Genomic DNA, 15,616 nt, shown 5'->3' with positions numbered 1-15,616 from the left:
ACATCGAGTGCTTTTTAACAATCACTGGTCCCAGTTAACTCTATATTTTCAAAAAATTGTATTAGTAAGTCAAACATGAAAAATAATTGAAAGACTCATTATATACTAAGTTTGGAATGTGACTATGAATGATTTGTTGAGTATGACACACATTAAACTTTTAAAAATCAATCAGATTTTTAAAGAAAACTTTGCTTAAATTCCGCTAGGCAGAAAGTATAATCTGTTTTTAAAGTTATCAGGTAAATTAAACAAATGACAGTATGAGCCAAATGTTGTCTTGACTGTCATCTCATGCAATCTCATCACTGAAGTCATGTTGGCAAGCTGTTAAGTCAAATCAGAGTTTTACCTTATGACATCATGCTGTGTGTCTGTATATATTAAAACAATTATTGAGAACATTTCATTGACTCATCCAGTCTCAACAGGGCAATTATTGAGCACTAAGGATCCTTTTTTCTTGTATTGCCTTTAGAAGATGATCCTGTTAAAATAGTTTAACTCAATAAAATTCATTAATATTTCTGGACCATTTGCACTTTAAACAAAGAAGCATTAAATGCATATAAAAATGATTTTCTGTAAGCATGAAAATCATTCAATTTCCTCTCTTAGTGTTGGATTTCCCAAATGCAAATTACAAAGACTGTTCCCTTACCTCAGCTGAGCAATGGAAAAATGCAATACATCTTAAGAATTTAAGAGCAATATGCCATATCTTATTAGAACACAGTAATGACAGGTACTGTAAAAGATGCGTTTATACAAAGGTTATTTAAAATAATTAAATAGTTTCTATCTATTTTAGAGAATTGATTCTCTGATTACTGCAGCTTTCCAGCACTGAGGAAGAGTTAATGAATGACCTTTATCTAGAATTGTTTGTAACCTAGTTCTGATAGTGAAGCAAGTGATGTGACAGTAACATTGGATTCCTGGGAAGAAGTCATCTCTCTTCTGCCATATTTCTTTTCCTCCGCTATCCAGAGTAAAATAGTTTTGATTAATTTCAGACAATATTTTTTTCTCATGGGATTTGAACAGAATTTCATCTTACCTTCTCTATATTTTGTTGCACTGTAATGACCACAATAAGCCATGTTAAGCATGGTAGAGTATCCATGCAAATATACAAATAGAGTGCCAGTGTAATATCATTCAATGAAATTATACCCTCAACTTCTTATGAGTTGTAATATTTGGAAGTGATCATTGTTGGCTTAACTTTGCTCTCATGTAGTCAGTGATAAAGCTTCCATTGACTTCAGTGGGAGCAGAATTAAGCTGCTGGGGGCTTTTTAACCCACCCTTCCATATTTTCAATCTCTGGCAATGATGCCTGTGGAAGTAGAAAACTTTCTTTGTATGGGAATTCCGAGGGTCATAGCCACAGAGGGCATATCATCACAAGAGCTATGTAGACAGGGCTGCACACATTTTATACTTTTAGGCTGAAGTTTTCAGAGTCACTTAAGGTTAAAAATTAATGGTAATAGATTTGAACTTTCAAATCCCTTAAGTGATTTTGAAAATCTTAGTCTTTGGGTATTGGCTTTGGGCTTTTTTGTCATTTACAATCTTCCATCATTTCTTTGTGAGTCTTTGCAGACTTATGCAATATTTTCCCTAGCAATTACATGTATTTGCTTTGACTTATTTAATATTTTCTCTGTGAATACTCTCAAAATGACACACACGCAAAAACCTTGTTAAAAGCTACGTACTCTGTACTCACAAGCAAATTATTCCTTCAGGAGGTATTTGGAGTTCCATTTGAAAGGGATTTGGGATTAGCACCTCAATGACCTGTTCACTAGAGGATTCCCATAGACTTTAGATGGAGTTTTTCCAAATAGGGACTGGAACATCAGGCTCTAGAGTAGAGAGTTTAAAAGCTATCATTATAACTTTGCTCCTGGGTATACCGTGGGAGGAGCTTAATTTATGGACATTTCTGTCATTGTCTCTGTTATTTCTGCCCAACTTCTAAAGATTTAAAGAAAAACAGATGTACTAGTTTGACTCTTCAAACCTGAACATAATTAGTGATAGGGAGAAATACCCTATCTAATCTTAAACGGACATCCTAGAAATGTCATCTTGGTACTAAGACAGAAAAATGACATCATTAAGGACCTTGGCTGAGTTTAATAAAGGAAACTGAGGATGTTAGGAGTGCGAATCCCATGAAACACATTTAGGTCCCTTTGAAAATCTCTCCCCTTACGTTTAGGTGCTTTCTGCTTCATTTTAAATTCTTTTTTTTAACTTCAGTGTTCAAAATAAGCCTAGTTTTGCATAGTTTGTTTACATTGATTGGCGTACTAAGAAGTTACTTGCTTGATCTTTTAGCAGAGTAACATAGTCTATCACTCTAGATTCAAATTTTTGACGATGCTATCCATGGCACACTAGACTATGCTTCTGGTCTGCATTAGCTGGTTATAACAGTTGACTTCTCTCTTGTTACTTGTAGTTGGTAATTAGAAACTCATCATTTTTAATTACTCCTGACAAATATTGATTGCATGGCATTGTAGAAATAGATTGTCCTTGGGGATTATCAGCAGAATATGCCCAATTAAATAATTGTATTTAGATTTTTGAGCCCTAGTTCAATATTTCTAATTATCTTTGTGGTTAGCTGTCTAGCACTATTTTCATAACTCTACAATTCTGGCACTATGCTTTTCTACAAGTGTGAAACTGGAACTCTGTGAACCAAGTATTTCACAGTCTACTTTTGCAAGAGACTGACTGTTTTAATTACTGTAAATGGTATAACCACAAAATGTGATGATCAATGGGTTAGCAGAAACAGTGGGAGGAAACATTCATATGCCCTAATACTGCAGACCTTACTTGGGCAATATTTTTACTGGTGCTGCCTGAAGGTTTGCTTGAATAAAGGCTGTAATATCAGACTCTGAATTCATAGAGAATTGTGCTATGACATTTCACAAAGGATCAAAGATTAAGTATTTATGTGTATTTTGGAATGTGAACTGTGTATCAGTGTTTTGGTGTTTTTAAAATCCATTCAGGTTTACATATGAAATTGCACCTGTTTTTGTCCTCATGGAACAAATAACGCTTCAAAAGATGAGAGAGATTGTTGGATGGTCAAACAAAGATGGTGATGGAATATTCTCACCTGGTAGGTTTCAGTCTCATTTTTGACAAGTTGAGATAAAATATTGCAGGTAGTAAGCACTGTAATAGAAAATGCAGTGTCTGAGTGTTAAAAGAAATAATGCTTTACCTAAAACATTGTTTCCTTCAAACTTTCTATAGTGGGTAAAAAAAATTCATAGGCCTTTTTCAGCTTTGGGTTATGACTATAATAATAGCAAGTGCCATTCAGAAACATGGCCAAAGTTTTCAAACTCTCATGCCTGCAATTAGGTACCAAAAGCCATATTTAGATGTCTAATTTCCAGAGGTGTTGGGCAACTATTACTCAGGTAGTTCACACCTCTAAGAATCCTGATACCTATTTAAGTACAGATCTGGGCTAGGGTCATGGATGAAAGAGGAGTGTTCTGTCTTTGATACTTCATCCTTCCCTTCCCCATAATTCATTGATGTAGCTCCTTGGGTGATCACTAGGATCCTAAGTGAGGGATTAGAGGATGGCCACTTTTTCTATGGCATCATCTTCATGGAAACCCACAGAGGATCTGATATGTTTATTCTGGCCTCATCCAAAGTTCCTTTTTTTTTTACCATCTCACTCATTGTTCCCTGTAAGCTGAGCACTTGGATGGCTGCCCAGGGGAGATTCAGGTGCTGCTCAGCTGATTAGAAGAGCACCCAAAGCCACCCACAGCCAGCAGCCTGTGTTTCTATTGAAGGTGCACATCCTCCTCTGCCTTGGTGCACATAACAAAATGTATTCCTCCCACAGATGGAAAAAATTGGAGGGAACACTGGTCCCAGTCCATGCTTTGAACCCACTCCATTGGTCAAGCATAGGGACTGGTCCACAGCAGAGGGGGTTGGGAAGAAGAGCAGAGGTACAAAGCCTCTTTGCTGATGGCCTCGTCTGGTGGAATTCCTAGGACAGGAGGACGTTTCAGAAGTTGGAGGAAAAATCCCAACCACAAAACCCATTAAAGTAAACTTGCTAAGTTCCTAACTCTCTATGCAGGAAAAGGACACAAACAAAACTGTCTGGCTAATGCACTCATTAATGGTAATGTTTAAAGAAAGTCTCTTATAGGTCTTCAGTATCATGGAATTAGGTATGAAGTTGCCATTTTTGTTAACCGAGGTTATGGTCCTTGTTCCTAAGTGCAGCATACTGAACACTGACCCTATAATGAATGTGACACAGAAATATTAACAATCAGAAGGGGAGATAAATGAGAACTTCTGACTTCAAATATGGATTCTTAAAGGTCTGTCCTTTGGACCTTCCTGACAGAGAACCATATATCTTAGTAATTTGTTCTTTCATACTTCAATGAAGTTTTCACTACATTGCACACATGATCTTGATATGCCTTTGTTCTGTAAAAGGTCAGATTGCTTTGCTCATTTTCAATATTTTATTGTATACTCTTTTATAGGAGGGGCTATATCCAATATGTACAGCATAATGGCTGCTCGCTACAAATATTTCCCTGAAGTCAAAACTAAAGGCATGGCTGCAGTTCCGAAACTGGTTCTCTTCACCTCGGAACATGTGAGCTTAATGCTCTGCTACTTGAAGTTGTTAATATTTGCTAACTGTCTTTAAGAGGGTCACCTAAATGACTGTGCCACCATTAAGAGTGTGTATGTTTTTCCTGCAGAGTCACTACTCAATGAAGAAAACTGGGGCTGCACTGGGTTTTGGAACAGAAAATGTGATTTTGATAAAATGTAATGAAAGGTAGGAGAAATATTAAGTTCTTGATACATTAAATGTGTTCATCTGTTAAATTTATTTTATTGTGCTTAAGTGCTGGTTCAGTACAGTGTGTCAAGCTGCTAATGGTCTGTTGAAAAGATCCCATTAAATTATTCCTGCTGTAGCTGATACTCTTTTGTGTGTAGTCCTTTAATTTTTGTCTTTTTGTTTCTGCCATAATTACAGAGGGAAATTAATACCAGCTGATTTGGAAGCGAAAATTCTGGAAGCTAAGCAGAAGGTATGCATTTTAATACTTGGTGCTTTAATGTTCAGAGTAATAATTTATTATGTTTGTCCTGGAAAAGGAGGAGTAATCAGAATATTTATGCTAGAAGCTGCCAGACTTATTTTATTTCACGATGGTAATTTTGGTTGTCAAGCTGTGTGTTTCTCTGCTGTTCAAGAAATATTTTCCAGATCTTTGTTTTCATTTACTATGTAATTCATATAGTTATATATATCAAAGAATCATAGAATGCTAGGACTGGAAGGGACCTTGAGAGGTCATCAAGTCCAGCCCCCTGCCCTTATGGCAGGACCAAGTACTGTCTAGACCATGCCTGATAGACATTTATCTAACCTCCTCTTAAATATCTCCTGAGATGGAGATTCCACAACCTCCCTAGGCAATTTATTCCAGTGTTTGACCATCCTGACAGTTAGGAACTTTTTTCTAATGTCCAACCTAAACCTCCCTTGCTGCAGTTTAAGTCCGTTGCTTCTTGTTCTATCCTCAGAGGCCAAGAAGAACAAGTTTTCTCCCTCCTCTTTATGACACCCTTTTAGGTACCTGAAAACCACTATCATGTCCCCCCTCAATCTTCTTTTTTCCAAACTAAACAAGCCCAATTCTTTCAGCTTTTCTTCACAGGTCATGTTCTCTAGACCTTTGATCATTCTTGTTGTTCTTTTCTGGACCCTTTCCAATTTCTCCACATCTTTCTTGAAATGCAGTGCCCAGAACTGGACACAATACACCAACTGAGGCCTAACCACTGCAGAGTAGAGTGGAAGAATGACTTTTTGTGACTTGAGAATGACTTCTCGTGTCTTGTTTCATAACACACCTTTTAATACATCCCAGAATCATGTTTGCTTTTTTTGCAACATCCTAACACTGTTGGCTCATATGTAACTTGTGGTCCACTATAACCCCTAGATCCCTTTCTGCCATACTCCTTCCTAGACAGTGGCTTCCCATTCTGTATGTGTGAAACTGATTGTTCCTTCCTAAGTGGAGCACTTTGCATTTGTCTGTATTAAACTTCATCCTGTTTACCTCAGACCATTTCTCCAATTTGTCCAGATCATTTTGAATTTTGACCCTATCCTCCAGGGTATATATATCTTTCTGAACAAAGCACAAAAGGGTGGGTTTTTTCCTTTTTAATTTTCTATTTTAGAATAAATGAAAAAAGATGTTTATCAATGTGGAAAAATCATGTTAAAATGTTGAAGAACCTTATGGGGGCTAACTCTACAAGTTCTCTAGAATTCCTATTGACTTCAAAGTGGGAGTGTAGGACTGGCCTCTTTAAATGTTCATTTTAATTTTCCATGGGAGAGAAATCAAATGGAAAGTCAAAACAAGTTCATGTTTGAAAAGCAGTAAAGAGGAATCTTCAGAAGTTTGTGTTCAAGGGACCTATTTTCAATTATTTGTAGTTTGCATATTAAATAAATATATTCTTTGACTATGCTAGTAATAAGTCAGTAAGGACAATTTACATTAGATTTAATGAAGTTCAAAGACATCTTCGTTTGATGTGTCTTACAGTTGCATCTTTTTTTCTATTGTATTCAAGAAATATCAAAGCAACCCACCTGCAATTTTATTTTTCATTTATTTACTTTTTGCTTAAAGTAGTTGCAACAGTCTCGTAATTGTACAATCATTGAAAGAGATTACAGAAGTTTCTTTCTTTGTTTACTTTGTGTATGTGAAAGCGCTTTGTATAATCCGTTTTCCCTTTCTCTGATTGGCAGCACAGGGGAAATCAGTTTCCATTGTTCTTGGTGTGGGCCTTTCCTGAGGCAACAAGGGAGACAAAAACTTTTTTAAACAATAGAAAAATTAAGTAGTAAACCCACAAACATTAACACAGTATCATAGGCATGTAAAGTACCTGAAATCACTTACAAGTCATAGTTTTGAGGTGAACCAGATTACGCAGTGAATCAACATTATTTATATTTATATTAATTATAAATATATTAATTATATTTATTTATATTTCAGGGATATGTTCCATTTTATGTAAACGCAACTGCAGGCACAACAGTGTATGGCGCCTTTGATCCAATAGAGGAAATTGCAGACCTATGTGAAAAATATAACCTGTGGCTCCATGTAGATGTAAGTAACTTAATAATTTATTAAAATTAATCCTGGTGAAAGAGACTGCTCATCTGCAAATGTTTGGTGTTGAATTTAAATCCTTGTGAATAGAGTTGTGAATAGATATAAAGCCCCATTGTATGAATATTCCACATACTTAATTTTCATTAGCTGTTCAGTGGGCGGAAGGTTTAAAGGGCTTGAGTCACAGCAAACTAAAATATCCTAGACTTTTTAAAAATATTGACTCTTCACTTGTTCTTCCAACACTTTCAGGCTGCTTGGGGAGGTGGACTTCTAATGTCCAGGAAGCATCGCCATAAACTGAACGGAATAGAAAGGTACTCCTATGGCTTATTGGTGGTGGTATTTTTCCGTGCATTTATACGTGACCTTTCCAACAAATGAGTGTGGAAAGGAGACTACACTGTAAATTGACAGAAACAACACAAATAATAAAAGGTCCTCCAGGGGATTGAAAACTACACTGTAGAGGAGATCAGTGATGGAAGGCAAAGTAAAATGTAACTGAAGGGAGACAATTTCAGAGCTGGAGTGGGATAAGGAGACAATGGAGACCACCTGTAGGAAATTAGATTTAGGCTGGGCTGGGCCTTAAGGATTAAAAGGCTAGACTTGGTGTGGGAGGAAAAATAAGAGGTATCCAGGGAAGGGATCTGAATGTGAATATATGTGTGTGAAGAGGGTGGGAATCGTCTTCTGTAAACTCTTAGAACTCACTTCCAGTAAATAGCGACACTTTATTCTAGCTACAGATGAATCTTCTGTCCATAAGAGCTGATGATGTAAACGTTAACTAGAGGGACACGTGCTGGGGTCACATTGGCAGCAGTTTTTATGGGCAGATCTTCCTTCTCCAGGCCTGAAAATGGCCATGACCTCAGCAAGGCCGGTACCATTCTATTACACAGGGACAAAAAGGATTCACAAAGCTTACATATGGGTCTTGTGGCAGCACCGCATCACAAAATCCCTGCACCTCAATGCGTGACTAATGGTTCCTCAAATACATTGCTCAAAAAGCTACTCCCTTTTCAGAGCAGGGACACATCTACCATGAGGGCTACCAAAAGCTTAAGGCCAGAAAATGGCCTGCGGAAAATATACTTTACCTCCATTGGCCTCTGTAGCATTCCCTATTGCACAGTCCTGTTCCTCTAGATCAGGAACCTATGTGAGAATCTATCTCTTGACTCACCTACTCCCCCTTGATACTGTTTTATCAGCACAGGTAATCATCAAGTGAGCAATTCCCTGTCGCCCATTTCCAGCCTCATGCAAACAGAGGTTAGGGACACCATCCGTGCGCATCCTGGTGAATAGCCATTGACAGACCTAACCTCCATGAATTTATCTAGTTCTTTTTTAAACTTTATTATAGTCTTGGCCTTCACAACATTCTCCGGCAAGGAGTTCCACAGGTTAATTGTACATTATGTGAAAAAATATTTCTTATGGTTTATTTTAAACCTGCTGCCTATTAATTTCATTTGGTGACCACTAGTTCTTGTGTTGTGGGAAGGAGTAAATAACAATTTCTTATCTATTTTCTCCACACCAGTCATGATTTTATATACCTCTACCATATCCCGCCATAATCGTCTTTTTTCCAAACTAAGAAGTCCCAGTCTTATTAATCTCTCCTCATATGGCAGATGCTCCATACCCCTAATCATTTTTGTTGCCCTCTTCCAAACCTTTTCCAGTTCCAATATATCTTTTTTGAGATGGGGCAACCACATCTGTACACAGTATTCCAGATGTGGACGTACCATGGATTTATATAAAGGTAATATGACATTTTCTGTCTTATTATCTATTGCTTTCTTAGTGATTCCCAACATTTTGTTAGCTTTTTTGACTGCCACAGCACACTGAGTGGATGTCTTTAGAGAACTATCCACAATGATTCTGAGATCTCTTTCTTGAGTGGTAACAGCTAAGTCAGACCCCATCATTTTATGCATATAGTTGGGATTATATTTTTCAAAGTGTATTACTTTGCATTTATGAACATCAAATTTCATCTGCCATTTTGTTGCCTGATCACCCAATTTATTAAGATCCTTTTGTAGCTCTTCACAGTCTGCTGGGGACTTAAATATTTGGAGTAGTTTTGTGTCATCTGCAAATTTTGCCACCTCACTGTTTATCCCTTTTTCCAGATCATTTATGAATATGTTGAATAGGACTGGTCCCAGCACAGACCCCTGGGGGACACCACTATTTACCTCTCTCCACTCTGAAAACTGACCATTTATTCCTACCCTTTGTTTCTGATCTTTTAACCAGCTACCAATCCAAGAGAGGACTTTCCTTCTTATCCCATGACAGTTAACTTTGCTTAAGAGCATTTGGTGAGGCACCTTTGTCAAAGACTTTCTGAAAATCTAAGTACACTACATCCACAGGATCTCTCCGTCTACATGCCTGTTACCCTTTCAAAAAATTCTAATAGATTGGTGAGGCATGACTTCCCTTTACAACAGCCATGTTGACTTTTCCCCAACAAATTATGTTCATCAATATGACAGAAAATTCTGTTCTTTACTAGAGTTTCAACCAGTGCGTCCAGTACTGAAGTCAGATGGACTGGCCTGTAGTTGCCAGGATCACTTCTGGAGCCCCTTTTAAAGATTGGCATCACATTATCTATCTTCCAGTCATCTGGAGGATATCTGTCGGGACATTTCTAGCACAAGGTGAAGGATAGTGTGCTTAAAACACTGGACATCTTTGGCAAGTCAACTAATTGATCTTGCATATCCATTGACTCTTCAGCCTAAAAAATTATACATCATATGTAGGCATGCACTTTAAAGATTTTTATAGCTTTTTAATAGCCTATATGTTTGACAAATTAAAAAGAGAAAGATTCTTAGAGCTCTCACTGGAAAAGTGGATAAGAATCAGCAGCCTTTTTCCTTTCCTTTTCTGAGTGGAGAACTATAACAGCACCAGCCATTTAGCAAAGAACTGTAGATACCTGGGGTCTGAGAATGTCTCCATAATTCCTTGCCCACCTGCAGGTACTTTGAACTAATGAAAGCTGTCGTGCTGTTTTTGTTAATCCTGTTAGTGCTGTCTCCAGAAGGTGATTCTTCTGGGAATAAAGTTACAATATCAAGTAATCAGCATAGTCTGACACTAATTGGTTGACATTAATTACATTATCAAGTAATCAGTATTGGCTGACACAGTAATATCAGTCCTAGAAAAGCTGCTTTCCTAGGGCGCACATCTGGAAAGGTGACATCCAAGAGGCTGATACTCTCCACAGTTAGATGAATTAGGCAAATACCTAACCTGTTTATGACAGCTAACTGTGTGGGCCCGATTCTGTTATTACTTACACTGGCTTTACACTGGGATAAGTTTATCTTTGTTTTCCATATCTATTCTGAGAGCAAACAATTTTTTTGCAGAGCCAACTCGGTCACGTGGAATCCACACAAGATGATGGGAGTTTTGTTACAGTGTTCGGCCATTCTGATTCGGGAAAAGGTCTGGTATATGCCATTTGATAGTTTTGCAACAGAACATTCATGAAATGAACACTGAATTTTTAGGTCATGATGCAAGGCCTATTTTCAAAGACTTATTTCTGAAGGGAATACTTGACTAGATTTGTGTTGGTTTTATTTGGAGGAGGAAGGAAATATGTTCTTTTTGTTAGCTTTCCACTAACACAGCAAGTGCTGTGGGCCCAGATCTGCTTGCTCCAGTGATGTCAAGTGAGGGATCTGCCTCTATGTTTTCATAACGCATAGTACATGTAACCTATGACTTGATAACTGGATGCACAGTAGGCTTTAAAAATAAGCAACAAAAATTTTTGCATTGCACAGGTGGCTTAAGTTCTAAACCTTGCTGGAAAGCAGCCACATTACTTTTAGTTTGACTCTAGAGCAATGTTAGAGTTGATCCTTGATGTTTTGCCTTTGCCATCAATGGGAGCAGGATAGGATTCAAATGCTTCTCTTTCAGTGTGTGAATATTATCATCTGTGTGCAGGAATGTTTTATTCTTTCAAATTTCCATTACTTTGTCTAACTGTGCACACTTGGATGTAGGTAGTCAGAGAGGCAGAGGGGTCTAGTACAATGTTTCTCAATGACCAGTCCACAGACTGGTGCTGGTTCCTGAGAGCCCCCCCGACACAGTTTAGGAAGGTAGGAAGCTCTTTATCAAAAAAGTTCAGAAACACGGATCTAGTGCATAGATTATTAGAGAGAGAATGAGAAGGCCTCCGTTTTAGTCAGCTCAGCTATGATCTGCTGGGTGACCTTGGGCAAACTATCTTATCGTCCAGTGCCTCAGTTTCCCCAAACATGAATGGGGATAATTGCCTTCTTTTATAAAGTGCATTGAGATCTAGTATGAAAATATAGTCTATATACTTTAGATAACACAAAACATGAGAACTTTGTTTGTTCTTTATGTTTAATATGCAGACAAGGGAAAATAATATTAATAGCCAAGCTAATGAAAAAGTAGGACATTTCTTTTTCATTTTATTGTAAAAGCAGAAAGTGTCTAGTATGAGTCCAGTTATGCTCATGCTTATCAACAGAATTGGGCCCTAGATGAAGTCGAAGCCTTCTTCCACCCTGGAAATTAAATTATGTGCCAGAAGAAACCCACAGTCTCACAGTTCAAAATAAACATAATGAGAGAGAGAATTACAATGAAAAATTAACACTTGAAAGTCTTACTTGCTAAGAAAGATGAGTCTCACATTCTAGGATATTGGTATTTCGAACAGGAAGCATTTGTTTTGACTACTCATAATTCAAATAAATGTAGCCTGGCATTTTCAGGAACATTTTTTAAAGTATTGTTAACACTTATTTTTATCTCAGTGTGATATGCATGTAATATCGCAGCATGATATGCATGCGCTCTTACCACTTGAATAATCAGGAACTTGGACATCTAAATGACTAAATTGAGTGTACAAAATTGTGTCTACAGCTTGTGCCCTCAAGTACAGGTCAGTATCTGCAAATTTGATCTCTAAAAGTACAATTCTTCTACAATACATGTTTGTATGTATTCAATGACTATATTTTATTTGTTTATTTATGCATGTGTTCTTTTTCATAATAGGGTATACTTCAAGGTTGCAATCAGATGTGTGCTGGATATCTCTTCCAGCAAGACAAACAATATGATATATCCTACGACACTGGGGATAAAGCAATACAATGTGGTCGTCATGTGGATATTTTCAAATTCTGGTTGATGTGGAAAGCTAAGGTAACCAATTAATATACATGTAAAATGACTCAGAAATATATTTAGTTCATGTGTAAGTTTCATGCAATAGAGAAAATACCTATGTTGTTGGATAGTTATTTGGATATGATGGAAAATGTAAAAAACAAAGCTTGCTTCCGTGAAGAGCTTTTTGCCTGACAAAGGACTGCAGAATTGCTTCCAAAGGCAAACATTTAGGATCATGCTGAACATTAATCACATTGAAGTAAATGGGGCTACTCACAAGACTCGTGTTGAGCGTGTGCATAAGTATTTGTGGGATTGAGGTCCAAATTTGCAGGAAAATACATCTTCTTCCTAATAATAGCTCTTACATTCTTGCTTTGTGTTCCTGTACATGGAATCGTATTACTCTGTGGCCATTTCTACAGTGCACAGTCAGGGAAAATCACCTAACTCTGTGATTCAGTTGAAAAGGTGGCCACAATCTCAGCCTTTACGAAATTAAAATTATTGCACACTTCAGTCATATAAAGAAGATTCTGACTTCAGAGGAGAATTGACCAGCAGATGAAGTCTTCTGAATGAAAGCTCCTGTTTACTACTGATTTTTTAATGCTGAAGAATGAAGGAAACAAATAACAAGTTGTTAGCCGATGGCTGGGTAATGAGTGGTCTGTGAGCCTTATCACACCCGAGTCTTTAACTGCTAGGACCGGCAGTCACTTTGCAGCAGGCAGCCAGAGTGGCTGATGGATGCCCCAGAGATCCAGCCGAGTCTTTAACTGCTAGCAGAGGCAGTCCCTTCGCAGCGAGCAGCCAGTGTGGCTGACGGGTGCCCCAAAGGTTGGTGCAGAGAGCTTATTCCACCCGAGTCTTTAACTGCTAGGACAGACTGTCCCTTCGCATTGGGCAGCCAGGGAGGCTGACGGGTGCCCCAGGAGTCTGTCCCATGGAGGCGACACGACTCAGCGCTCAGCTTTTACTGCACCTTACCACTGACCAGGCTGATATAGCCAGACGGCTGAAGTTCTTTGTTTTGTGTTCGGTCGAGTTACAGTAACTGGAAGGAGTCAGGCTGAAAGCTAAAATGGTTGCTATTTATTAAAAGCAGAAACAAGAATCTTAATGGTTACAAGGTTATTGCTCTATCTTCTTAACTACTAGTAGGATGATACATATGACATGCCAGTTAGATTACAAGTGAAAAGTTACCCATTTGAGGACCAGATGCCTCAGCCTAAAGAGCTCTTACTATTAAATGTGCACAAAAGTACATTGCAGGTATAATTCTCACCCCTGCGTCCTTCGACTCCTGGCGTAGCCAACGTCGTTCACTGAATCCCAGTCCTCGGGAGGCAAAGACCTTACCCGACCAGCAGGTATAGGTGATTGGAGCTCAGTTAGAGTGGTCTGCTGGGCCCTTCTTTATACCCCTTGGGTCATGCCCATTCTTCCTTATCTAAAGGTACAAATTGTACTGGTTCGTCTTTGTGATGCCAGTTCTTACAAGGCAGTTGCAATTTAATTTACACTTGTAAGACAGAGATAACTAAATCATTAAAACAGTACGTTCTTTTTGTATGGGCGGGAGATTCCTCTTCTGGGACGAAGTGTGGGCATATCAGTTATCAGTACCAGCCAAGGGCAGTTTGAGGCCCTGTGGTCAACAGCTAGCCTGTTAGCCCCCTTGTCTGTATTCTTCAGTCCAGGGTTATGCTGACACAGCACATCTGTGTTTTGAAGCATCAAAAGACTGGGCTTGAGATAAGCACATCTGTGCTTTCAAACATTCTAAGACTGCGCTGTTTCCTTGTGCTTTGTGCTCAGAGGCACCTAAAAGGGGCGAGATGGAGTAGAGCAGGGGGATTCTGTCTGGCTACACAAGTGTTTTTCTATGTTTTTGTTTTTTAAACAAAATCATTTTTCAAAGTTTTCCAGGAATTCTCAGTGTCTTTAAAAATATCACAGCAAAGGAAATATAACTGAATAAAATACTAACGTTCAGATTTGCAAAAGCATGAAGCATTATCACAGCATCCTACATGATCTTTTCTTGTGTTCATTTTACCAATTTCTTTGGCTGCAGTAAAATTGGACTCAGACCCATAAATTGAAACTATTCAGTGGTCAGGTACTAACCACTATTTACACAATACAGAATCTGTCAACCCTGTGTCGCCCATAGATCAGCTGGCCTTCTACAAATCAGCATCACACATGTTTTCAGTGCATTTGGCTTTCCTTGAAAAAACCAGTAAGCTCCTTTTTGCCCACAGTGTTGCACTCTCTTGGCAGGCCATCCTCACTATTTTGGTTGTTAGCCGTATAGTACACCAAAATCGAGCATGAATATAGAACATCCTCCTCTGCCTCAGGGGGAGGGAGAGAGAGGCTAAGATCAACAGTGTAGATTGCTACTCACTGCTGCACACAGAGAGAACAAGAGGACAAGTGTGATGTTTGCTATTGTTATTCTTTATTATTTGTATTGTTCTAGTGCCTCAGAGCCCCAGTTTTGGAACAGAACCCCATTGTATTAGCTGCTGTACAAGTGCATGGCCTTCAGCCCCCGGGAGCTGACATCCAAGTAATACTGTGCTAAAGGCCATATTTGCCATTTAGAATTGGAGTCAGATATTTTTGATTCTTTATAAAAACAAGTTGTAGACCTACCACAAGACAAAATTCAACTGAACACTTTCAAATGAGTGCCAAGTTTGATGCATTTAGACAGCATTTTGATCTGGGTCTTTTACTTTCAGCTCTGAAGGTTTGGGGCTGGACCTGCTTCTAATACATTGGCTGTTATACAGTACTGTAACAGCTGCCTTTGAATGATTTGTGGGCAAACAAGGCATTGAAGCTGTGGAGGTTCCTCTTCCAGTATTAACAGGTGCCAAAAACAGCACAAGTTTGCCTCCAAAATATCACATTGAACCCTCTGGCTATTTGTCTGTGACCTGGATTCGTCATACAAATACTCTTTCAGTTTGAATTTTGTCACAGTTTAGAGGACCTGTGCATCCAGCATTACATGTTTCACTCTTGCTGAAAGGTGACTTGCGAGGGGGAAAAATATGTATATGCCTTTTCGAAAGATTCGAAAAGAAAAATATTGGCGTTCAAAAGAGTTG

The 15,616-nt window shown here is 38.4% G+C and overlaps 1 protein-coding gene across 1 annotated transcript in view; it reads left to right on the top strand.

The window, feature by feature from the left end:
- Window positions 1-15,616, top strand: part of GAD1 (glutamate decarboxylase 1) — a 39,437-nt gene that overhangs the window by 17,236 nt on the left and 6,585 nt on the right. The window contains exons 6-13 of the mRNA XM_075001893.1: window positions 3,048-3,160; window positions 4,575-4,690; window positions 4,800-4,879; window positions 5,084-5,138; window positions 7,140-7,256; window positions 7,515-7,579; window positions 10,685-10,763; window positions 12,369-12,518. Coding sequence (XP_074857994.1) covers window positions 3,048-3,160; window positions 4,575-4,690; window positions 4,800-4,879; window positions 5,084-5,138; window positions 7,140-7,256; window positions 7,515-7,579; window positions 10,685-10,763; window positions 12,369-12,518 — 775 coding nt within the window. The remainder of the gene's footprint in view (window positions 1-3,047; window positions 3,161-4,574; window positions 4,691-4,799; window positions 4,880-5,083; window positions 5,139-7,139; window positions 7,257-7,514; window positions 7,580-10,684; window positions 10,764-12,368; window positions 12,519-15,616) is intronic.

This window comes from Carettochelys insculpta, chromosome 8 (genome assembly GCF_033958435.1).
Source record: "Carettochelys insculpta isolate YL-2023 chromosome 8, ASM3395843v1, whole genome shotgun sequence".
NCBI classification, from domain to species: domain Eukaryota; kingdom Metazoa; phylum Chordata; order Testudines; family Carettochelyidae; genus Carettochelys; species Carettochelys insculpta.
This window is presented reverse-complemented; position numbering and strand designations above follow the sequence as displayed.